The sequence below is a fragment of the Leiobunum rupestre genome, chromosome 10 (assembly GCF_980474605.1).
Source record: "Leiobunum rupestre chromosome 10, qqLeiRupe1.1.hap1, whole genome shotgun sequence".
Lineage (NCBI taxonomy): Eukaryota > Metazoa > Arthropoda > Arachnida > Opiliones > Sclerosomatidae > Leiobunum > Leiobunum rupestre.
The window spans coordinates 24,199,447-24,226,096 of NC_143393.1; the positions used below are offsets into that span (position 1 = coordinate 24,199,447).

Genomic DNA, 26,650 nt, shown 5'->3' on the forward strand with positions numbered 1-26,650 from the left:
TTCATCTTGGGTTTGTTAAGTTAATGTACAAGATGATTGGAAATTTTTTTAAATTTAAATTTAATATTTAAAATAAAGTTAATACATCGGGGGGATTGTGTGTACTTAAATGTCCGTGACATCTTGTTTCTACACTTCCGGGAACAAATGGTAAGGTTTTATTAAAAGTCGAATGGGGAAACGGGAGAGTACAAATTTTGAAAGAAATTTCACCCGTATGAAACCAATAAAATGTAAAACGTAAAAAAGTTTAAGTCGGCAGCCCTACAACAATCGGATTAATTTAAAGTCGAAATATATTGCACCAGGTGAAAGAAATCTGGTTAATTTATAGGCGGAAACCAAATCCAGTCGAAATTGGGACTGAATAAATAATACAGAGGTTGAGCGAGTGATAGAAAACCAGTGAGGAGAGAGGGGATAAATGAAGCTTTACCGTGAATAGACTGTTTAACCTACACGAATGCTAGGCCGATCTTAACCTCTCTAATAGGGCACCTTACAAAGAATCTAATAACAGAGAACTTGGCCGCTGTTGAAAATTGACTTAAATATCGGTCATAGAGACTGGAGACAATATTAAAAGCGCTAAGTTTCGGAGTAGCATCTGCCGCGGAGTCACGCCGAACAATAGAAAGATGTCATAAATTTCGCCAACGAAAAAAGACAAAATATTTCCGGTATGTCACCAAATACAATCGCCAACTTTATTTTCTGATAACAGCTGGAAAAGCCCACAGAATTTGGAAATAATTGGCTGTTTTTCCTTATATTATCCGCTGGAGGAACAAAAAATGTAAGTTGGGCCCTTTTTGAACGTACGAATCTCGCGACATATTCTAAAAAGAGTGCGACAATTTCCTCAAAAACAAACGACAATCTGTAGGCGAGCGATAAGAATGATGGAGCATTAAGAAAAGATGTCCAACACCATTCTTCAAATAATGAACAGTCTAACAGACAGTCAAGTTTAACGCGCTCGTCATCCGCAGGCTGTACCCATTTTCGGCTCTCCTACGATATGCCAGGTTTAACGGACCAAGATCTTCGAAAGGACCAAAAAAGGGACATTCTTTTAGAGATCCTCCCTCGAATTCCTCCGAGAAAATGCAACGAAGACACACACCCACTAAAAATAAATTTTTACTGCGAAAGAGCCGACAAAGTAAATTCCGATCAAGCACGGGCTTATTAGAATCATCTATTTTGAAAGGACTAAAAACCAGGGGGAGAAGGGAGGGCCTTCTAATACAACCCCCGCATTTTAATTAATCAATATGCTAAGTAGATAAAAATAAAAGATCGGAAATTCAGATTTATGACGTTACCCTTAAGAACAAGTACTTTGTCAGATCTTGTGAAATATTACCGTTTTTAAGGTTAAACTAGTGTTGTAAGTCGGGGAAAAAAAATTCGTTCCTTGATTAGTCTAATATTGTTTGCAATTTTAAATAAAGCGGCATTTTCGACTAATTGTTTCGAATCGAAAAGTGACACTAAACCTCTATACTAGCTTTAAACGGATTAACAATGTAACACTATTAATGTTTTGTAGTATGTTTACTAATATTAGAAATTTTATATCGGTAAAAAGTTAAAAACATTAAAAACCCTTAAAAAGTAATTTATGTTTCAATTTTTTAATTTTCTGATTTGCAAAAAATTTTCTTTAAATTTTTCCGCATTTTATTTTTCCGGAAAATTAACAACACTAGGTTAAACCCTGTGAATGTTTAGTTAACGTTATCTGCCACCAGATGAGGTAACGATTCCCTCATAACCGCGCTGTATTGAATAGGCTGAGGCTGAAATTAGTAAGTCAATAATAACTTGCACGATTCGAAAAAATTGTTTCTCGTATTAATTCATATCACACCTGTAAAAAAATTAAATAAAATTAAGTTAACTTATTTAGAAGTTTTAAAAATATAATAAATAATATAAAAACCGTATATATTAGGCACTATCAGCTAGGAGCAACAAACACAAGGAGAACGCAGCTAGCCTTTAAACACGCTAACGAAGGGTTGTGTACGAATTTCATTGGACGAGTGTCACGAGCCTTTAAGCTGAACGTTTTACGGGCGGGGGGGAAGACAATTTCCCAATTTTCCCCTTCCGACGGCAGCAGGCACTAAAGCGTCTAGCCAATAAAAAATGTACGCAAGAAAATCCACGACTTTTGACGGGTTGCGTTTTCCTTGTGTGGGGTGTTGTGTTTGTTACTCCTAGCTATCAGTATAGAGAACTATGGCAAATGTGTGACTTAAACGTCTATTTTAAATAATTCAAAGAAATAATTGAGGGTATAAATTGTAAATGTGTTCCAAACCAATTTTAATAAGTCTTTCTATTAAGTCATTACGCTTGCCGAACTTGTTTTAATGTATCGCTTTGGTCACGAGATACGTAGGAGTTCCGCAGTTTTGAAGGTTAGATCTTTATAAAAAGGGCGACTCGTCAAATTTTAATTCGTGTCTTGTTCAACTTGTTGAAAAGTTTCACGCGCTCTTTAATATTTTAGCGTAAAAGGCTCACGCATTTTTTAATTTCAGGGAGCATGCTCGAAAACGCTCGAGCCTATTTACGCTAAAATATCCAGACGCGCGCGTTTAACTTTAAACAAGTTGAATAAGACATAAATAGAGTTTATGCTAGCGTCTATTGGCTATCATAGTGAAACGTCACTTCTACGTCACGAGTGACGCGCCCGATACATCTAAACAAGAAGGCCAATGTTACTTTAAAGAAAGGCCAATTTATTACCTATCAAACCAAATAAAACAAACCCCGTACATTTTTATCTTAAGCCATTCTTATAAAAAAATACATTATTATTTTTTATCCCTTACACCTTCCCTGTTGAGGTTATACTCCCTTTAAGAAGAAAAATGCCACATAAAAATCTGTTATTAATTTAGTACGATCATTACGAAGAAAGTTGGATTAATTAGTAAGGGAGTTGCTTTAAAGTTAAGGGTCAACAATGATCCAGTATTTTCAATTAATTAAGCAGATAGAACGTTCTTATCTCTTTGACTTTTTTTTTTGAAAAACTTTGGAATTTATTCTTTTGTTTTTTCTCATTGTGGAAAAAGTCTCAGGTTTTTCTTTGCACTTGGTCCCTTGACAGTTTTTATAAAAAGGTGTAATTGAAAGTTTCTAAGCCTTAAGATTAGTCTTAAGTTTTTCGGAAGGTTAATTTCAAAGTCTGAACGTAGCGGTACAGGCTGTCCTATTGATTAAAATAGACATGTTAAACCCGTACGAGGACACACCTGCGTTTCCCCTGTTTATTAAATTTAGAGAAAGTTCATATTAAATTTACTAGTTTTGAAGTCGGTCGACTAAAAAAATTGATTACGAACGAGTAAAGTTTTAAATTGAATTTTTTTGAAACTTGACAAGCTGCATATTGAGTAATCAAGAATGTATGTATAGTTGAAGCCACATTTTCTCCAATTTAACACTCTCTTATTAAATATTACAATTTGTATTATAATATTTCTAAACTTTACCCCTGTCAATATTACATTTAGGAATCTAGAATACGATATGCAATTGTAATCGCCAGAAGGAATTAGCATATTTATCATCATAACGGGTTGGCAAAAAATCGGATTTTTTCGGAAAAAATAAAAAAATCCGATTTATACGATAATTATCTAATTTTTTGATAATTATCCGATCATTTGATAATTATCCGATTATTTGGATAATTATCGGATTATTTATTTTATTTATTTATTTATTTGGATACTTATCGGATTATTTGGATAAATATCGGATTTTTTTTGATAATTATGAATATTTGTAATTTAAGTTGTAAAAATCAACGATAGTTCCGATAAATTATTATGAACAAATCAACATGGCCTTTTCAAGTTTGATTTTTAAAATTTGTTAAAATTCATTTTGGATAGTTGTAAACATGACATAAATGTCATAAATACTTAATACTGCTGTATATTGCTTTCATAATTATTAAATTAAACTTTAAAAACTGTTTTCAGAGATTTTAATTTAATTCGATAATTATCATAATTTTTTCAGATCGAATAAATATCGATAATTATCGTGATAATTATCATTGATAATTATCGATCGATAATTATCGATCGATAATTATCGACCAACCCATAATTTATGAAAAGTTTACAATCTAATATACGAAGGTGAAAATAACTAGTCTAATTTCGGAAAAGTTCTAAGTAGTCTTATAAATAAAAGCATACACTTCTAACAAAGTTTAATCTTAATGAGCAAAGGAACGTAGACAATTTTAAATACAACGATCTTCTATTTATTTTTTTATTTTAGTCCAAAAAAATATCCAATTTACAAAGTAATTTCGCTAAACAAAGCCTAAAGATAGTTTTTTCAGATAGGCTACACTTTAGCGTGTTTCATCTATCTGTATTCCATCGAGGTTCCAAACTCAAATCGTAAATTGGTTTTTAATGTTCAAAGGATTTAATGAAGAAAATAAAAAATAATGGTTCGGTTTGGGAAGAATCAATTTAAGAAAAAACCTTTTAGGTGGAATCGTAATTTATTATTTCAGTTAATACAAGCGGTATAGGAGTTCAAAAAGATAAATTATTTTACTTTGATCTGCATCTTTCGTTCGCGAAACATAATTAAAAATTAAAATTATGTAAATAGGGTGGCGGCCAATCAAAAGAAAGCTAGAATCGTGGTTGCAGCCGACGGGTTTGGTGTTTGCTTCGCTGGTTTGTGGGTAAATTTGAAAGGTCCTTAAAGGGGAACGGTCAAGCTTTAACCAGTTAGATAACCCTATAGCCCATTAAAAACTAAAATTTATGGCGAAAACCACATAAAAAATATTGAGTTGTTAATTTTTCATAAAATAAAGAAATTTCGGGAAATCGAAAAGCGCGCGTCCGCCGCGACACCTGGTGAGAAGTCGGTGAGCCAGAAAAACAACGTAAAAGCGCGCGCTGCTGAAGACGCAAAAAATATGTTTTGCACGCGTGGCGCGTGTTTCAGTTTTAAGAGACCTAAGCCTAAATTGCGCGACTTTAAAAGTTAGGATAGTTCGCAAATCGCTCATACGGGGTTAGGGGCGCTGGCGGCTGTTAGAATTCTGTACTCGAATAAATATAACGTGCGTTTAGCTTTCGAATTGACGAGTCGGGTTTTCACAAAGACTGATTTATTATATGAAACACACAAAAAAATGACGTACCAAAAGTAAAACTAAAAACTTTTAACAGACTAGTGACATCTATATCACGAGCTCGGCATTTCTATACACTGATTGTTTATAAACAAAAAGGCGCGCAATTCAAATCTGACACTTCCCCTTGACGTGCTCGGGATCTGAGTCATAAAGTCCTATTCCAGCGCTATGTTTCTTCACATGTTGCGCTCCTAATGGTTTGGTGAACATGTCCGCCAAATTATCTCCCGTTGGTACGTAAGAGAAGGACACTTTCCCGTCATCAACCATTTCACGTAAGAAGAAGTATCTTAGGTCTATATGTTTGCTTCGATCCGATGAGCTTTGGTTCTTCGCCAAACAAATAGCGCCTTGGTTATCCACTTTAATCTGAATTGGTTCTCTGATTATCGCTTCTTCATTTAATTCCGACATTAACCCTTTCATCCAAATGGCTTCTTTACTCGCTTCGCACATGGCCAAATATTCGGCCTCTACTGTGGACAGTGCAGTCGTTTTCTGTTTACGGCTACGCCAGGAAATAGCTGTGCCTCCTAGGCAGAAGACATAGCCGGTAAATGACTTTCTGTCATTCTGGTCTCTCGCCCAGTCAGCGTCGGAAAATGCCGTCAGTTTTGTGCTGTCATTACGAAATGTTAACTTGTAATGCTTCGTCTTTTTTATGTAACGTAAGACGTGTTTGACGCTTGACCAATGTTCCGCGGCAGGCCTTTCATTGAATTGGCTCAGGTACGTAGCGGCATATGCCAAATCTGGTCTGGTTAACCCGGCTAGGTATAGAATGCTACCGACAGCTTGGCGGTAAGGAATGTGTTTACTTTCGTGTTCTCTCTTCGTCCAATCGTCATCAGAGATTTTCGTTAATTTGGTTCCGGGGTCCAAAGGGGTCATTAGACCTCGCGCTTCCGCCATACCAAATGTTTCTAACACTTCCTCGACGTACTTAGTCTGATCAATGGAAAGCGAGCCGTCCGGTTCTCTCTGAATTCGTACTGACAGTATGTTGTTGGCGTCCCCTAGATCGCGGGCCTCGAAAACCCCTTGCAAATTCTTCACGAACCGATCTCCAGTTTCGTCGTCTTTAGTTATCATCGGTGTGTCGTCTACGTACACACCTAATACTATGCCTTCTTCAAGATTGTAATAGACGCAAGGATCTGCCTTCGATCGTGTTAACTTCGCTTGTTTGAGGTATTGGTCGAAACGGTTGTTCCATTCACGCCCTGCCTGTTTTAACCCGTAAAGGGCCTTTTTCAACTTGCAAACGTAGTTTTGGTTTCGTTCATCCACAAACAATTCCGGTTGTTCCATGAATATTTCCTCTTGAAGCGTTCCATTGAGGTATGCCGTTGTTATATCTAACTGCCTTAGTTTCCAATTCCATTTTACCGCTAGTGCTAGTAAAATTCTTAGCGATTTCATTTTCATTACAGGAGAATAGGTGTCTGTAAAATCGATTCCCGGTGTTTGTAGAAACCCCTTAGCCACCAGCCTTGCTTTATACCGTTCCAAGGTGCCGTCGTTAGTGTATTTCTTTTTGAATAACCATTTAGAACCAATTACGGTTCTATTTTCTGGTCGGGGGACAAGTTCCCATGTTTGATTGTTTTTCAGGTGACCCATCTCTATTTTCATAGCTTCTTGCCATTCTTCGGCGTCTTCTGCAGCCATTGCCTGTTGCGGAGTAAGAGGATCCAGCGTGTTCATCGAGGTTTGACAGGCCGTCAAACATTTCTTTTCTTGATTAGCAATCCTCTCCGATCTTCTAGGTGGAACATCGCCGATGTTATAATTCTTGTGTTTTCTCTTACTTTCGGTTTGGCTCACTGAACCCTTGGCTGAGGAACTCGTCGTCACCGGTTCTACCAGAACGTCGTTTATTGCAATCGATTGCTTCCCCTGGAACTCAGGTACTTCTTCCAGCTCATTTATATCGTTCTCGGCTTCGGGGGTTTGATCGTTATCGACGTTGTCCTTTTTGTCCTCGTCGCCGACTTTGTCTTCTCTGTCCTCATCATCGAACACGATGATTTCATCACTTATTTGATAGATGTCTTCATTAGTCAATACTTCCTTTCTTTTCATAGGGTAAATGTCTTCGTTGAATACAACGTCTCGACTCACAAACACTTTATCACTTTCAGGGTTCCAAAGTTTGTAGCCCTTTACTCCGGTTGGGTACCCAATGAAGATGGTCTCCTCTCCCTTTGGATCAAGTTTGCTTCGACGTTCTAGTTTGCTCTTAACTGTCCACACTCTACACCCAAAGGCTTTCAAGTGATCGAGTTTCACTGGTTCCCCACACCATAGTTCTTCGGGTATCTGGTTCGAGATTGACTTCGATGTACAGCGATTTCGCAGGTAACACGCGGTATTCATGGCATCGGCCCAGAACTGCTTCGGTATTTCCGAGTCTAATAGGAGACATCGTGTTACGTCCATAAGAGTCTGATTCATGCGCTCAGCGACTCCATTCTGCTGAGGAGTGCCCGGAATCGTCAGTTGCCGTACAATGCCGTTCTTTACTAGGTAGTCATCGAAATGGTTACTAATGTATTCCCCGTTGTCTGTTCGCAGGGTTTTGATCTTCAAACCTAGGGCGTTTTCCGATCGTTCCTTATATTCTTGAAATTTTTCGAAGACTTCACTTTTGTACTTCATAAAGAATATCGAGGTATGTCTTGTAAAATCGTCGATGAATGTGACTGCATAGTTCGCACCTCCCTTTGAAGGTGGTTTTATCTTGCCAACCACATCAGAGTGAATTAGCTCGAGGGGTCTTGTCGCTCTTGCTGTTTGTCCTATTGGGAAGGGTTTCCTACGTATTTTTCCTAGCATACATGACCGACAAGTCGTATCTTCTTCAAAATCTTCTTGGGTTCCTTCTTTAAGTATTTGACTTAACGCGCCATAATGTACGTGACCTAATCGTCTGTGCCAGATCGCTTTATCTGCTTTCTTCGCTATTTTGACGAATGGTGTTACGACGTTTTCTTCTATTTTGTATAGTCTACCCACTCTTTTCGCCGTTAATATAACTTCGTCGTTCTCCTTTACCACTGCCATTCCGTCTTTGAATTCAATAGAATACCCAAGCTCTTCGATTCGTCCAACAGACATCAAATTCCCGTCTAGATCAGGAACATACAGAACTTCGTCTAGTCTGATAGTATATTTGTCTGTTTCACACTTTGGTTTGAATTCCAGGGTGCCTTTCCCTTCTACTAATATCGATTCGCTATTAGCTACCTCTACTGAGGATTTCAATTCACAGAAATTTTTCATCTTCGCCTTCTGGGATGACATATGATCTGTCGCACCGCTGTCTAGAAACCAAGTGTGATTGTTGGAATCGTCCATTCGACGGTTGCCTGAGCAAAGGGCTTTGTGGCTGCTTATATCGGTCACCTTCTTGGCTGTTTTCTTCTGTTTTCCTTCTTCGTTTTTCAGCTGTTTGAACTCTTCTACTTCAGGACAATCTCTGGCTATATGTCCAAACTTGCCGCAACAGAAACATTTAATATATTTGGTCATACCTTGATCATACTTTTTCTTTAATTGTTTCTTCTTGGGGGTTGTATCTTCGTCCTTTTTGCGAGACATAAACGCCTTTTGGTTGTTTACTTCTTCTTTATCAATGTCATTATCAACGTCCCTTCGATCTTGTCGTTTCTCCTCGACAGCGAGACGCGACTTGACAATTTGCGTTGTGATATTGTTTATGTCGTGCTCCAAAGTCAGAATGAGGTTCTCATATGATTTTGGTAGTCCCATTAGCATTATTAAAGCCACTTCTTTATCTGTGAAGCCGTAGCCACATGAGGAGAGTCTTCTATGCAGGTCCATGATCCTAGATAAGTACGTTTGCATACGTTCTTCCTTTTTCTTATTGATGTTAAATAAGTCCCGTAGTAGTTGTAATACGTGCAAAAGTCCGTATTTCGTGTGCATATCTTCTAATGTATGCCACGCATCGCTAGCTCTTATATGGCTTCCGATATCATCCAAATAGTTATCTTCTACTACTAAGAATAGGAAGGACAGAGCTTTGTCATTTACTTTTATTTCGGCTGGCGCCATTGCAGGTCCAAATCCAGGATCAATGGCCTCCCAAACTCCCTTGTTCATCAGTGCAGCTTTGGTTCGTATCGCCCATGCATGATAGTTGCTCTTCTCTGACGATAATCTGGTGATTCTGAACTCGTCTGTCTGAGTCGTCATACTTCTAAGCCTCGTCTTCACACTCGTAATATTTATAATGTTTTCCTTCTTCGATGCGATCAAACTTCGTCTTGATTTGCGCGGTAAAAACGTAACGAGCCCATAACCTGTTAGAATTCTGTACTCGAATAAATATAACGTGCGTTTAGCTTTCGAATTGACGAGTCGGGTTTTCACAAAGACTGATTTATTATATGAAACACACAAAAAAATGACGTACCAAAAGTAAAACTAAAAACTTTTAACAGACTAGTGACATCTATATCACGAGCTCGGCATTTCTATACACTGATTGTTTATAAACAAAAAGGCGCGCAATTCAAATCTGACAGCGGCAGCCCCTAAGATGGCGGCGAAAATTCAAACCCAAACACCGGGCGTTATTTTTAGTTTCCAGAAAAATTAGTGGGTGGCAAAATGCATCATAACTAATACGTCGAGAAAATATGATTTATAAAATAAGTAAATATTGCTACGCAATGTTATGATTTATATTGTCTTGGACAAAACAGGCTATCATTAATAAAATTATAATTTGTAGAATAGTGTCATACCTATGTTTATAAGGTTACATAATAATTCAACAATTCTCAAACCCTACTCTTAAATGAAATCGTGAAGTCTTGAGATAGTATTCACAACAGAAATTTCATATATTAAACCTGAAAAAAATTGCATATCACCTAGATTTCCATGTTAAATATAAAAACTTAGATGTAGATCATCATGAAAACTGTAAACACTTCGAAATTTTTTATTCAATACATAAAATCTTAACAAAATATTGGTAAAATACACATGCTGTTCAATATATACACTGTTATACAATGTAAAATGTACAAATACGTTTATGGCTGTACAATGAGTACGTATACTGCTGCAAAATATGTTACGTATACTGCTGAAAAATATGTTACGTATACTGCTGCAAAATATGTTACGTATACTGCTGAAAAATATGTTACGTATACTGCTGCAAAATATGTTACGTATACTGCTGTAAAATATGTTACGTATACTGCTGCAAAATATGTTACGTATACTGCTGCAAAATATGTTACGTATACTGCTGTAAAATATGTTACGTATACTGCTGCAAAATATGTTACGTATACTGCTGCAAAATATGTTACGTATACTGCTGCAAAATATGTTACGTATACTGCTGTAAAATATGTTACGTATACTGCTGCAAAATATGTTACGTATACTGCTGCAAAATATGTTACGTATACTGCTGCAAAATATGTTACGTATACTGCTGCAAAATATGTTACGTATACTGCTGCAAAATATGTTACGTATACTGCTGTAAAATATGTTACGTATACTGCTGCAAAATATGTTACGTATACTGCTGCAAAATATGTTACGTATACTGCTGCAAAATATGTTACGTATACTGCTGCAAAATATGTTACGTATACTGCTGCAAAATATGTTACGTATACTGCTGTAAAATATGTTACGTATACTGCTACAAAATGTTACGTATACTGCTACAAAATGTTACGTATACTGCTGCCAAATGTATTACGTATGCTGAAGAAAAAACAATTAGTTACATACGTACGCTGTTGTACAATGTATCTCAATACTAAATTTCAGATTTCCATTAGATACCGTAAAAATGTACAGTTACATTGTACAACAGCGTACGTATGTAAACTATGTATCTTAATACTAAATTTCAGATTTACATTAGATATTGTACAAACTTATAGTTACGTACATACGCTGTTGTATCATGTATCTTAATACTAAATTTCAGATTTCCATTTGATACGTGTACAAACGTACAGTTACATACATGTGCTGTTGTACAATGTATCATAACACTATATTTTAGATTTAAATTAGATGCATTTCATATACATACCTGGTATTTCTAACGAACCAGTTCATTTAATACAAACTCATTAAGCACCACCATAAGCCTATGATTAGGTAGGCTTATGGCACCACCTACTACGATTAGATATTCTAATATTTAAAAATTAGTTTTGAGGATTAGCAGATCTAACAAATCCTTTAAAAAAATTATTCATTTTATTATTTAATATAATTATAATTATTATTATTATTATTGAAATATACGTACATGTACCACAGAGCAAGGACGAAACTGGAACGTGGTTTTCGAGACGAAAGGAATGTGCTTACTTTTCTTCATTACCTCGTAGACATTCACAGATAGCTAACAGCCGTGTAGTAGCTCGGACAATGGTTCCAGGTAACACACTTGGTCCCCGAGCCGAAAGGAATGTGCCGGCTTCTCTTAATAACCTGGGAGATATTCACGGATATCTAAGGCCCACTTTGTAGCTTTGACAATGGTTTCAGGTTTTTACTATCAAAACGTAAGTCCGGCATCGCCCACAGATGGCCCCTGGAAGTAGGCTGCAACCAGCGCAAAACCAAGCAGCAGGGAAATGCGATTTCAGGGGTACGACTTTAAACACTGTTTAAGTTTACATTTTTACGCTGGTTACCTCGATTTGTTTACAAAGTCTTTTTTTACCTATCACACCATGTAACATAATTACTCATAAGTATTATTCTGTATAATATTTCCATTGAAGAAATTCAATGAGACCTTGTTTCACGCGGAACGTACATTGAGCGGACCCAAAAATGCAAAAATGCTTATAATCCTTGCGCTATAGAAAAGGTTACCATGGAAATGAAATCATGTGATCGCGAGGCACGAGCTAAATTTGGCATGGGCAAAGCCAGAAATGCGCGAGGAATTCTCACCAACTTCCGTTTCCCATCAGTAAAGTTCATGACGCATATTTCGTCACGGAGGTGTAAGTGACGTAATTTACGTCATATCCCGTGAACAAGGTTTCATTAACGAAAATGCTTTTATGGCATACTTATGAGTGATTATGTTACATATGACCACACGAACCCAAACCCTAACGTTCACATTTCCCTGTTTCTTGGTTTTGCGCTTATTGCAGCCTACTTCCAGGGGCTAGTAAGCCACACTTTGAAGCTCTCTGGTGCTCTTTTCACTCATCGTAGGAAAATGGGGAAAAAAACAGGCATACTTCTCAACTCACCCCCTACAACTCCTTCAAATTTTTGCATAACCATTTGAAACACCCTGTATAAAATATGTATAGATGAAGTTAAGTTTTTGGATCTCGCATCGCTCTGTAGTTCCGAAAAATAAACAATACAAAATAGTGACTGTATCATTTCGACTGCACTATGAAAGAAGGTTATTAAAAATAAAATGACACTTTACATTTCAAGCTCAGTTTCGTTTTCACTCTCGCAATTGTCACAAAAATGACAGTCTTTAGAAATGATTCTCTCGAGAGAATATATACAGGGTGGAAGCCTCAGCCGTGGTCCAGCCTCGCTACTTCGCCTAGTACACCAGAGTGCTGCGGGTCGAACACTTCTACAGGCGCTGGTATTCCACAAATAGACCAATGGCATCTTTATCCAATCGCCCGAAAAAGCATTTGGAGGATGCGTTTCTAATTCTCCCATTGGTATATTTTTAGCCAACCAGCGCCTGTAGAAGTGTTCCACCCGCAGCACTCGGGTGTACTAGGAGAAGTACCGGAGCTGGACCACGGCTGAGGCTTCCACCCTGTATATAAAAACGAAGTTAACGGATTCTACAAAGTCACACTTCAAAAAAAGAAGAAAAATGAAAATCTTACAGATTTGCTTCGAGCCCCAAAAAAAAATAATAAGGAAGTGACGTTTTATCTTTCTATTATTCTTTAAAATTTTGTTTCTTGCCTAGTTTGGCTCAAAAAGTCCCATTTGAAGGAAGGGCAGCCGTTAGCCGAAGCTAAGCAGCCATAAAGAACGCAGTCCTTTAAAAATTGGCTTTCTGTGACGAAATTTTGGCCCAAAAAAATTCGAATTAAGTATAGGTCTTCCGAAAGAAAGTTTTTCAAATTTACAATCCAGAGCGATTCCACTTTGCGAAGACAATCCAAAAAATAAGGCGTCGTGAAGTCTATAAAATTGAAAGCTTTCATCGTCATTTGTTGCCAACTTTAGACTGCCAAGATGGCTGGTAATTTCACTCACAATTCACAAAATAGATTTTTTTTGGACTTAAAATGGTGACTGCGCCACTAAAGCCACGTTCACACTAGAGCCTAAAACCCAGTTTAGGTCGGTTTGTATGCCAGTTTTGACCGCCGACCATAATTCTTGGTTCACACGTGCAAAATCGCTTCACCCCGGTTCGATTATAGCCAAGGCTTAACGTCATTTCAAATTATGACTAGAATAAAAATACTAAAATGTATCCCAAAACAATTAGTTAATCATGTTTACTATACATATAGTAATATTATTTGACATTATTTAGAATTGTATTCCCATTATTTTGGAAATTACGATCAATTTTTCTTGCCCGCCTTATCGTTCTGAAAGCGATTCTAATCGAACCGACTTGGACGAGTTGCTTCCCGAACCAACACGAAGCGATTTCTCACGCTGGTTTTGAAAACTAGTTATCTAAACGAAGCGATTCTAGGGGTAAGTGTGAACGTGGCTTAACTGTTTCTGAACCTAAAACGGTAAAATTTAGCCTTCGAGATGTTTTATATCGTACGCTGATGTTGTTGTTGAGTAATGTGGTAAAAAAAAACCGCCGTAACTCGAAACGGGAGCGTTATTATACGTTATATCAGTAGATATTTATGGCAGGATTATATATTTTATTATTGTAGACTTGAGGTTACGCTAGCAAGGTCGTGGCTAGTAATAAAGCTCTCTCGTCATAGGATATCCGGCAGGGATGAGGGGAGTTAGAGAATATCTTTCTGTAGAAGGAGAAATGAAGCTATTCTCTGACAGATAAAATCCGTTAGATATAAAAGGGATCTGTAAGGTGCGTAATGTTGTTTTGGGTTTGCTCACGGCACTATCACGTTAAAATGCAAATATATGTATATATTCCAGGAAATGTCTAATAAAAAAGGTTGCGTTTCTTTACTCAATATTGTATACGTCATTTGGTTTATTGGATACCAGTGATGTCAAAAAAAAAACGTTATTCCTAATAATAATAATAAGATAATACCCAAGGCACCACCTTAGGCCTAAGTCATCAAGTGACTTTTAAAGCCATTAATCCAGGAGCATGGATTAAACACTAAAGGATGTTCCACGGGCTAGCTTCCTAAGGCAAAGTCCTCGTTAGCTAGGTGTTATTTTTTGTTTTTCTTCTATCTAGGGGCACCGGATATTAGTTTGTAGCGCCATCTGTTATTTTTTGGAATTTTTATACCGTGATTTTTAGAATTCGTCTGCTATTTTTCGATACCATTATTTATTTAAAAGCACGTGGGTTTGTTTGCCCCTGGATAGAGCGGAGAGAAAAATAAATTTCCAGTTTTTCGGACTCGCGCCGCTAGGTGGCGACGTGACAGGGCATTTGTGTGTTTTTTCGCCCGAGGAACATCCTTAGTGTTTAATCCATGCCAGGAGGGTGCACAGAAAAAACAACGCTTACCTTTTAAACACATTTCTCACATCTAAACATGTGTTTTTCCTAAACGGGAAAAAAATTATGTTCAAATCTTAAACGTCTTTGTGTTGTTAAAAGAAACGCCAAAATTTTAAACACTTCGTACGCGTTGCGGCGCCTTAGGAAGTGTTTATTTCGCAAACGTTTTCGGGAAGTAAACGTTTTTCTAAACACACTGCTTAGGTTTTAAACAAAATGTTTAGGCGGAACCGTTTTGTATTTACGCTCCAGCTAAGTCTCGTCACAGGCGCCATTTTACTTCAACCGAGCTTGGCAGAAGAGACTGTTGGTGTGGTCTTCTGGACTTCGAAGCTCTACTTTATGGTTAGTATAAATTTTGTTATTTAATCATATTATAAGATGGTTAATTAACAATTCCCACGAACGTCATAAGTTAAATGTGTAATGAAAGCCAACTCTCTTAGTCTCCTATAATTGAGAATAAATTCTTAAGCCTTGTCCTTCTGTCATTACACCTCTCTAACATCATGTGAGTGAAATTAGTACAATATCAAATAATTGAAATTTGAGCTTTCAATTTCTCTCACATGATAATGTTTGAGAGGATTACACAGACTGAGTTACTTTTAAACTATATTTAATGACAACTTCTCAAAAGACTATTTTGTTATCAAAGTGTGATATTATTTTGTTGAATTAAAATATTTTTAATCAAACTAAGTGTCTAATGAAAGATAAACGCATTAAAAGTAGTGCTCCGCAACATCCTGAGCTGCATACATCTACGGAGCACTAATACCTTAAAATAAAACAAAAATAATTAAATTTCTTTTGTAACCTAAACACATAAAACTTAACATATTTAAATCTTCAACACCTTCTTTTAAAAAGGTAAGCATTTATACAATGTCAACACCACGATTTTAAACATGTTTTTAGCCTAAACGTAAGGGGTTCTTAACACGATTAAAAATACAACATATTGACTTTAAACATGTTTATTTATTTAACAGTGTTGGCTTAAACATGTGTTTAGGTTTCAGATGTGTTTAAAAAAGCGTTGCATTTTGGCGTTTAGGAAAACGTTTAGATTCGAAACATTGTTTTTTCTGTGTGGTGACCACGCGAGTCAACAGCTCCCTACACTAACTATTACCTTTAACAAAATTAGCATAACACCCAAAAGTGTGTCAGCTGTACCTTCGCGCCTATTAAAATTTCTAGTGAGACCTAGTCACATTATAGTCTACATAACCTACTATTTGGAATAGTACTAGCAACATTATATTTAGCCTAAAGTCTGGCGCGATTTTCTCACCCGTAGACCTACGTTCTAAAACGCCTCACTCGGTGGCGCTGGAGTACCTCGATTTTGATGACGTATTTTCCGACCCCCTTCGTTTCCCTTTTTTACTTTGCGACAAACTCTCATTAACTACTATACCGTTCTGACACACTTTTGGGTCTTATGCTACTTTTGCTTTTAACCTCAACAAGTTTTTATGGAAGGGGAAACCGAAATACTTGGGGATAAACTCTTAAACCAGTGGGTAGAACCGTAGAGAACTCGAAAACTCAACGCAGAAAGAGTTGTTCCGAATTTTCACCCAATGCCACAAGCTAGGATCGAACCCAGCTCCTAGACTGCTGTGAGGCGAAAGTGCTAACCACTCAGCCACCCCAGCATCTTCTATTTTTTCAGATTCTGAGATTTGTAAGGGTATTTTACAGATTATCGTTGGATTGAGGAAAGATATAATTCCAATCAAGCCATTCAATAATTTCTTAGAAATTCCGATTTAATAAAAAAAATATCTCTCTTTCTAATATGAAAATCCGAAAAACGTAGAGGTAACAAATTATCTTTGGGTGAAGGAAATATATATATCAATCAAGCCATTCAGTCATTTCTTGGAAATTTCAATTTAATAAAAAAAATCTTTTCTAATACAAAAATGAGAAAAACGTAGAGGTAAAAAAAACTCTTATATGTTTCGGCCTAAGGCTATTATCGGGAATATTTTCTCGGACCAAAAGATTGACGCTAATAGATAAGGATTCTCTGCCATACCGGGTCGGAGAAAGACCGTACTGAGGTCAGGAAATTCGGGAAAGAGCAAAAATCCGTAAGGCGACAGTGGCCAAAAACTGGCAGAGCGATAATGAATGTGGCTTCGAATCGGAAGCAACGACCAATCTCCGCTGGACGCGCGGACAGCGACTTAGGCTGAGAAGCGGTCAGCTGAAAAAATAAGAAGTGACTGACCGGAGGCCATAAACAGACGCTGCGTGGTTGGAATGTTTGTTGCTATAGATCAACCTTATTCTCATTTTTTCCCCGCCAACTTTTGTAGGTTGTAGCGTGGAAAATTGACGGGCCAGTCGCCGAGCCTAGCCTCGGGGTTTCCTCTCGAAAAGGAAAGATAAAATCGGGATTACAAAAAAAAGCTCTTCAACCATTAGTTTTCCAAGTAGTTTCAAAACATTGTACGATTGAACTCGATAAATGTACGATAAATTGACCGTGTAAAATCTATTTGGACTCCAAAATAAATTATTTTTATTTTCATTTTACTCCCTTAAAGACCGAATGCGCCGTGGTTCTGTCTTATGTGGCTTTTTGCTGAAAGTTGCCAGTGCTCCCGGTTCAGTAACGACGGACTGGAGATGCCCAATAATACCAACATAAAGAGTACTTATGCATTTTTAAAAGTCTTCTTGGAAATGACTATTACACTGTTAAAAATAAAGGTTTATAAAACGGATCAAATTGGACTTTTAAGATATTTCAAACCATTACGGTACTTAAAAAGTCGAGTAACTTATTTTAGATGCATTTTACTCTTTCATAGTTAGTACAATACCTTTTTTGGTATTCAAAGGAAAGTAATCCTAAGACTAAACTTTTTCCTGTCCTTGTGGTAAAGGTATAAAAAAGTTGTTCTTACATTATGTCCTTTTTGAATACTTTATTTATTCCCTTAAAGAAAAAACAATATATGGACCAATTTCGATAATAGTATTTAAATACTACGTTATTTTCTTTTTGAGTATGTTCTTTAAAATAACACAATGCAAAGAAATTCCAGTAACCTAGAATATTTAACATTAGTTAAGTTTTTAAAATATTGACTACAGATTTTAAAAAAGGGAATATTGATTAGGGTGTCAAACTATGCGTACCCAAATAGGGGTTATTACATCTATATCACATATCGTAAATATAATTAGCGTTTTTCCACCCCCCGCCTTTGTTGCACGGATTCAGGAACGCTCATTGGGATATTACTCCCGGGCGATAACCACATAATTTGGCCAAGTTGATGGATCAAATTTAAGTCGTATTGAATAATCGGAATAAATAAGTGCCTACAAAGGACTGAAAATAAAGTTTATGAAGAAAAAATTGTAAAATAAGTAAAGACCTTTTCACACGAGCCAACTTTTCAAATCAAAATGCTGAGTCAGCAAAAATGGATCAGTGATCCATTTTTTTCTCGCGTACTTTTTTGGTGGATCAACTCATCGAACTTTTATTCACACGAACCAACTAGATGAGTCAACTCAAAGTTTACTCATCTAGTTGGATCAAAAAGTTGGCTCGTGTGAATAGACCTTTATTATACACTCCACAAACGGACTGAATTTGGAGAGCAGAAGATTTGAATATGTTCTGTGCCAATACCCTGAATGGTTAAAATAATGGAAAAAGTTTTAACCACTTTATAGGTCTTAAATTAAACCTTTATTTCTAACCGTGTAAGAATTCTACATTTCGGAATGATTATTTATGAAAAAATAAATTATCTACTAGAAAATCGAACTGAAAATCTAGGGGTTGATCTCATAGTTCGCCACCCCAGCTCATGTTCCGTTGAAAAGACTGACAAGGAGAGTACCCGAGGTGTTTATTGCCAATTTTGTTCAAAGTCGGGCGTAATGTACACCTATATGAGATTTCCCAAAAGGAGACGTTGTACAACACATTTGATGTGCCATGGCAACTGATAATGTTCTTGATCAATTAAAACAAAAAATCTGAATTTAAAACGCTTGGGATTTTTTCGTTTTCACAGGGTACCTCCTACGAAAACTTTTTTAAATTTTAAAATCATGAAATGGGTAATTTGGACCACATTTAGGTAAATTTCCTCAAGTTTGGGTAAATTGGAACATTTTTAGGGTAAATTTGTAAAACGTTTTTGGTAAAATAAGGAAAAAAATCTTATTTCTGTTTTAAGTGGTCAAAAACATTTTCGGTTGCCATGGCAAATCGAATGGCTAGTGCAACGTCTCCTTTTGGGAAGCTTCATATCTCATATAGGTCTACATTACGCCCGACTTTGAACTAAATCGGCAGTAAACACCTCGGGTACTCTCCTCGTGAGTGACCCGAAAAGTTGACCTAAAAGAATTCTTTGCCAACGTTAATAACGTTCAAAAGCGAAACAAATGAAACCCTTAAAAGAACACGAAAGACCACCCAATCCAGACGAAAGGGAAGATAGAGGGACCATTACGAGCCCGAATAGAAAAGAATTCTTCACCCCGGGCGCTAATGACCCTCTCGCTACCGAAATGTCGCGTCAGGTGTCATCCGCAGAGAGCGTAGATCGTCGGCGCATGAAGGCCCTATTTCAATTAGCGAGAATGGAGATTGGCTCGCGATGTCCGCAGAGATTACGGACAATCTCGTTAGACGTCCAACGAAAAGAAAGAATAATTAACTCATTATGGCTCATATTTCACAACGGCCACAAAATTACGAATAAATCCTCGTAACGAAAGTCTCGGATGGGAAATAGGCCAAAAATAGACATTACGCCTGTAGAAGTGTTCCACACGTCGTACACTCAAGTTCAGGGAGAAGAAAGCCACCGGGCGAAAGAGAGCCTAATAACCCGATTCTTCTTTCAGAAGGCTACAGGCAATGGATGTTTCAACGTCAAAAGAACGTTATTTACGAATATTATATTATTATATTATTATATTATTATATTATTATATTATTATATTATTATATTATTATATTATTATATTATTATATTATTATATTATTATATTATTATATTATTATATTATTATATTATTATATTATTATATTATATTATTATATTATTATATTATTCTATTATTCTATTATTCTATTATTCTATTATTCTATTATTATATCATTATATCATTATATTATTATATTATAATATTATTTTATTATTATATTTTGATATTATTATTATTATTATGCAGAGTACTTGCAATTCGTACAATGATGTTATAGACATTTTCGCGTGTAAATATTCTGATATTTTAAAATTGAAGTAGGGTGGTTTATCTCTCCTGCAATACTGCGTTGTTTAAATTTCATTTTATATTTTATGTACTCAAACTGTTTTGTTACCAATTCCAAAGTGTATATCCTTGTTGGCGCATTCTGCGCTGTTGATGTGCACTGTAAATAAAATCATTTCATTTCATTATTATTATTATTATTTCGGGGGAAATTGAAGCTCACTTTTCCTTGGGATCATAAGTCTATTAGGTCGTTATCGATTTCGCTTTCAGGAAATTAATTAAGAACTATCTTAGCCGTACAATCAACAGGCAAAAAGAAAATTAATAAGATTCTTCAAAGCTTTGACAAAAAACTAAATATTGAGGAATATTTTGTGGTTTTAAATGAATAATTCTAAACTTGAATATTTAATATTTTTTAAGTAAGAGTATACCCCGGGACGAATTTCGGGAAAGGACAGTTGTGGGCATTGATTTTCAAACGCCTTTTGGGCAAGTATTTTTTTCATTTTTCTAATTTAAAAGGGAAAAAGTTTTCCCGATTCTTTCTGCGGGGAATAGAAGTGGTACGCCTTAGAAAGATTATATTAAATGAACTGTAGGATAACGTTCGATCAATAATCAAAACGAAAAGATTTAAGGACGCGTTTCTTGGCGTACAATCTTTCGGATTTTTGCAGCGAAACGGTATTGAATTTTAATTCAATTTCCAGAGGCGGAGTTCTCGGTGTCGCGAGTTTTTTCTTAAATTTTATCTTTCGGGACAGACTTAGAGAAGGGAATGAACCGACTAGGCGAAGGGATTAGGGGTCACCGCCGGTTTTGAAGAATTAACAAAGCTGGAAATAAAACCAAAATATTCACTAATGAGGGCGGTTTGAGCCATCGTATTAAAACGGGACAACACAACGCAATTAAGAGTAAGTCGAATTTCGCATAAAATAAACAATACACTTTTGAAGTACTTTTACGGAACTCTTTTGAATATGAAGCGGTGCTTAATTTTATGCGTAGCGAAATATCGAAATCATATTAATTGCGTAACCCCTTTTAAAATATTCATATAATTTGAAATGTAATCCCTTCTCGTGATTTTAAAACCACACAATAGTCACAGTTGTAAATCTTTCTGAAGTATCACTATATAGTCTGTGCGAATGGTTTGGCCGCTTTCAGCTTGAAAGGGTCTATTGTTCTCAACTTGAAGTTAAAACTGCCACATTTGGCGACTTTTAATGCCTGTAAGTCAGGTGTCCGGGCTAAATTGGGTAGGAGGGTGGTCGCATATAGCTATGGCAAATATATATTCAGCATTAGAATTTTCCCAAAAGGGTTCTATTTTAAAATATCTCTGGGGTCCGTAGGTGAACAAGACCATAAAGATGCGAGAGTGTAAAGCTGTGGAGCGCAGATAGTCCGACCAGAACAGTCACTATAATCGCGTTTTGGCCGCAACCGCAACACGATGGTACAAACCAATAGGAAGTAGGCTGTAATATTGCTACTGAAGTACACTCAAAAAGATCCAGTTTCGACTAAGTTTGAAACGGAGTATACTCTAGCAAAATTGTACTGACCGTTAGCGAGGTCTTCGTTAGAGATGAGCAGTATTCCCAGCAGCGGTGAAAGAGCACGTACAACTATGGTTTCATCGGCCGTCGTTATCCGCCTCATGTTTTGAAGAGTCTTCTCGGAAATATCCGTGGAGCAACGAAAGCTACTATATTATGGTCGCTTAAGCGGTCTAAGCATCAACTAAATGCGTAATACTTGACGAGGAATGGTGGAGCGAAACTACGAAATTCCATCGGACTTTCTACGACGTTATTTACCTTAAGGATATAAAACGTGATGGAAAAATGGCCGTAAAACGTTATTATACCCTGTTATTAAAACTACAATTTGGAGTGGAAAAATAGAGCTTTATAATTGGTCTAAAAACCTCTATTCACCAAAAACACGTTTTGATCTTAAATAGCGGTCTTAACTAAAGCTAGGTTCACACTTACCCCTAGATAAGTAGTTTTTAAACCAGAGTGAAAAATCGGTTTGCTTTGAATCGCTTTCAAAACGACCAGGTGGGGAAGTAACATTGTTTATATTTTCAAAAAATAACGCGACTAAAATTCGAAATTACGTCAAATAATATTACTATATATATAGGAAACATGATTAACTAATTGCTGCGGGATACAGTAGTTTTAAAATTCTGGTTATAATTTGAAATCACTTTAGGCCTTGGCTATAACAGAACCGGGACGAAGTCATTTCGCACGTAAGAACCAAGAAAAAATGGAATTCGCTTCGAACTTGCAAGGAGAGTACCCGAAGTGTTTATTGCCGATTTTGTTCAAAAACGGGCGTGATGTAGACCTATATGAGATATGTGTGGTAAAGTTGTAAGAATTTTTGGGTAAAATAAGGAAAAAATCATATTTTTGTTTTAAGTGATCAAGAACATTATTGGTGGCCATGGCAAATCAAATGGCTAGTGCAACGTCTCCTTTTGGGAAATTTCATATCTCATATAGGTCTACATCACGCCCGACTTTGAACAAAATCGGCAATAAACAACTCGGGTACTCTCCTTGCGAGTTGATCACCGATTTTACTCTCAAGTGTGACCGGGGCTCTAGAGAGAACCACTGTTGCGAAAACCAGTAACAAATTTCAAATAGTTTCGGGTCAAGAATGCGCTAAGCCAACAATGTCAAACATTAAGAGAGGATAATCAAAGCCTCCAAAGGAGCGATTAATCTTTCTAGTTACTTTTCAAGCACCCGAACGTAACCGGACAATCATTTCGAAGGTAGGGACGAAGTAGAGTCTAGGATCCCAATTAATAATCGTAACTTAAGCCACTAGGTCAAATAAGAACGCGACAAAGCGTGTGAAGAGGGATTTTTCCGTAAAGTTTCCAGAGTTAAAGTCGGTAAAATTCATCGTGAAAAGGCTTTGGCGCGTGTGTTCCCTGAAATGGATGTTTGTAAATTCGAAGAATTAAAAGGTCGAGATAGAGAGATAAAATTTTACTCACGAAAATGAAACAGAGACTAGAAAGAGTAAGGAGAAAAGATAAAATTGTTAGTTGAAATAGAAGACGTTTTCTCGCTTTCGGTGGATTCTATTTACACGAAGGAACAAATTAAATATTCTGATTTTTTAAGCTCGAAACTTTTCCCGTATTTACAAAATGCTAGAGGCGTTTTTATTTACGTAGTCCTTTTTTTGAAAGAATTCGAATATATTATTTTTTAAACACGGAATAGAAAAATAAACTAATGGGTGAAGAACATTGAACGTTTTTAAAAACAGCAATTTGAGCGACGAAATATTTATAGACATATTTTTTATAAATTAGAAAATGATTTTGACATTAGAGTTGTACCTTAGACCAAGAAACACAGGGACGTCTCGCTCATAGCATACCCAACGCTTTATTTTTCGGCGGGGCTTTGTTAACGTTTTTTAAAGAACTTGAAAAAAAATAATTAGCTAAGAGTTACATATTTTTAAATTATTTTATATTTTTTTAATATTTTAGGGATACAAATATTAAAAAACAAACCAGAAATTTAGTTTTTTGGAGCCACGCTGTTGCAGGCCACGTGCTGACAGATTGTAGGGCTGCGCACGTGACTCAAATAGCCAATAAAAATTGACTCACCTTCGCTACTAGCGACACAGCGCGAGATAAATAGGAAATAGGCAGCCGCAACGAAGCTTCCGGCGCGAAATATCTACCGTGCGATGTCCCTGTGTTTCTTGGTCTAAGAATGTACAAACTAAACCATCTAAGAAAAATACGATACGCGTGAATACCTTCTAGAAAATCCTATACAATCCATTTCGCTCGAGCGTTTATGGGTCACGGTGAACCTATCACGCGCACGTTTCATCGCTGACTTCATTTTCCGAGACGAACGAGGTCTTGTCCGCGTTGTCGTTGAAGGTGATGAGATTACTGACGCGGTCTTTAGAAGCGATGGCGGGGCTGGCGGCTTGCAAGCGACTGAGTGCCGGAGTCGCCCTCGGTTCGCTGACCGCGTAACGGTTCTCGTTGACCACGTGGCTGTGCAAGGACTGGAACTCGGTGTGTGTGGACAGGACCGTGTCGTGCTTGGACTTGCCTCCTTTCTTGCGGCAGCAGCAAAAGTCTTTCAACGCCTTCAAGAGATTGTGGTTGAAGAAGAGATAAATCCACGGGTTGACGCAACTGTTTAAGCTCGATAACAGCATCAATATCGCGATGACTGGACCTGTTTGGAAGAGGATAAAACCGTGATAAATTAATGAAATTCAAACCTCAAGGTTTTAAAATTTCTATTCGTTGTAAAAGTGAAACGTGTTGGCCTTAAAATTTCTATTCGTGGTAGAAGTGAAACGTGTTGGCCTTAAAATTTCTATTCGTGGTAGAAGTGAAACGTGCTGGCCTTAAAATTTCTATTCGTGGTAGAAGTGAAACGTGTTGGCCTTAAAATTTCTATTCGTGGTAGAAGTGAAACGTGTTGGCCTTAAAATTTCTATTCGTGGTAGAAGTGAAACGTGTTGGTCTTAAAATTTCTATTCGTGGTAGAAGTGAAACGTGTTGGCCTTAAAATTTCTATTCGTGGTAGAAGTGAAACGTGTTGGCCTTAAAATTTCTATTCGTGGTAGAAGTGAAACGTGTTGGCCTTAAAATTTCTATTCGTGGTAGAAGTGAAACGTGTTGGCCTTAAAATTTCTATTCGTGGTAGAAGTGAAACGTGTTGGCCTTAAAATTTCTATTCGTGGTAGAAGTGAAACGTGTTGGCCTTAAAATTTCTATTCGTGGTAGAAGTGAAACGTGTTGGCCTTAAAATTCGGTGGAAAATATTTTCCCAGAGGGTAGTCACTCACAAAACATTTGCACACCTGATTACCAGAGTTGTCTTGTATAAGTGACGTCCCAGAGCCCAAACGGAAATGAAACTAGGCCAAAAAAGGGCCCACCGTCAAAAAGGTTTTTTCGAACAAAAGCCCAAATTCTACCTAATTTTCTAGCCAAATTGTCACGAAATAGAGTGGAGATTTTTTATAATAACGATGATTTTCGGTCAAATAATGACTATATATATTAATAACCAATGCAAAACCAATAAAATATTGGTTTTTAGCAGAATTGCGGTCTAACATTAGGGTAGTAACGTGTAATATTTAACCCATGAATTTCCACGATGCAGCTATCGCCTTGTTTCAATTCAATTTTCCCTCCGTTTGACACATTTCACGGTATAATTATTCCCTAGACCGCTGGGCAGCCGCTATTTAGTGGACACACCAAAAACCAGCCCAAAATTCCGCTCCCGCCCATTTTTTTTATCCGGCTGATTACAGGTTTTCGAAAATCATTAATAACCACGGTCAAACTGGAGTTTAAAACCAAGGACAGTAGATACAGAGAGGAGAAAGCAGGAAAAAAAATTCCATTTTGAACGTCGTCATATTCACGGGGAGTTAGATGTAAACAAACCGCGGCCATTGTTAAGACGTGGTTCACCATGGACAGTATTATTGTAGTTAGTTTTTACCATTTTGATGTTCAATTAAAAATAAAACTACGAGCGTAAATAAAAAAATGCCCATTTGTTTTGAACACTTAAGCCTCGTCAAGAACCGCTAAAATTAGGTGACCGCCATTTTTTTGTTTACAACTAACTCTCCTTGCGTTTAGGTCGTTTTAGGTGATATATTCCAACAGAGGCCGCCAATACACTTTCTCGACCCTGTATCTACTGTCCTTGTTAAAACCTAGTTAAGGTCGGTTTGCATGCCAGTTTTCACCGCCGACGATAATTCTTGGTTCACACAGGCGAATTCGCTTCACCCCGGTTCGCTTATAGCCAAGGCTTAACGCTATTTCAAATTATGACCAGAATTTGAAAATACTAAATAGTATCCCAAAACAATTAGTTAATCATGTTTACTATACACACAGTGATATTATTTGACATTATTTAGAATTTTATTCCCATTAATTTTGAAAATACAAGCAATTTTACTTCCCGCCTTGTCGTTTTGAAAGCGATTCTAAGCGAACCGACTTGGACGAGTTGCTTCCCGAACCAACACGAAGCGATTTCTCACGCTGGTTTTGAAAACTTGTTATCTAAAACGAAATTATTTTAGGGGTAAGTGTGAACCAGGCTTACGTCAATTTCACTGAGTTCTAATTTTTCCGTGACTGACAGTGATTTTCATAAGTTATTTTCCTGTTTGTTATTATTATTATTGAAAGTGTGGTGGCCAGGTAAAATTCGATCAGAGATTCATTGTGATTTCAACTTGGAAAAGCCCTATCTTTGAAACAAGGTTATTTTTATTTTAGCAAAACAGTGTAGCCAATGCTTAATCGACGAAATAGTATATTCCCTATGAATTCCCACACCCCTAAGCCCATCTCCAACGGAAACTCTACGTAAAACATTTATATTTTTCGGTAT

The 26,650-nt window shown here is 36.8% G+C and overlaps 1 protein-coding gene across 1 annotated transcript in view; it reads right to left on the reverse strand.

Annotated features, from left to right (window-relative positions):
- Window positions 1-23,485: 23,485 nt before the first annotated feature.
- The window catches only part of LOC149925136 (oxytocin receptor B-like), a 67,392-nt gene continuing 64,227 nt past the window's right edge, over window positions 23,486-26,650 (reverse strand). The window contains exons 5-6 of the mRNA XM_090161702.1: window positions 23,972-24,448; window positions 23,486-23,577 (exon numbers count right to left, since the gene is read on the reverse strand). Of these exons, the coding sequence (XP_090017828.1) occupies window positions 24,072-24,448 (377 nt within the window). The 3' untranslated portion in view covers window positions 23,486-23,577; window positions 23,972-24,071. The remainder of the gene's footprint in view (window positions 23,578-23,971; window positions 24,449-26,650) is intronic.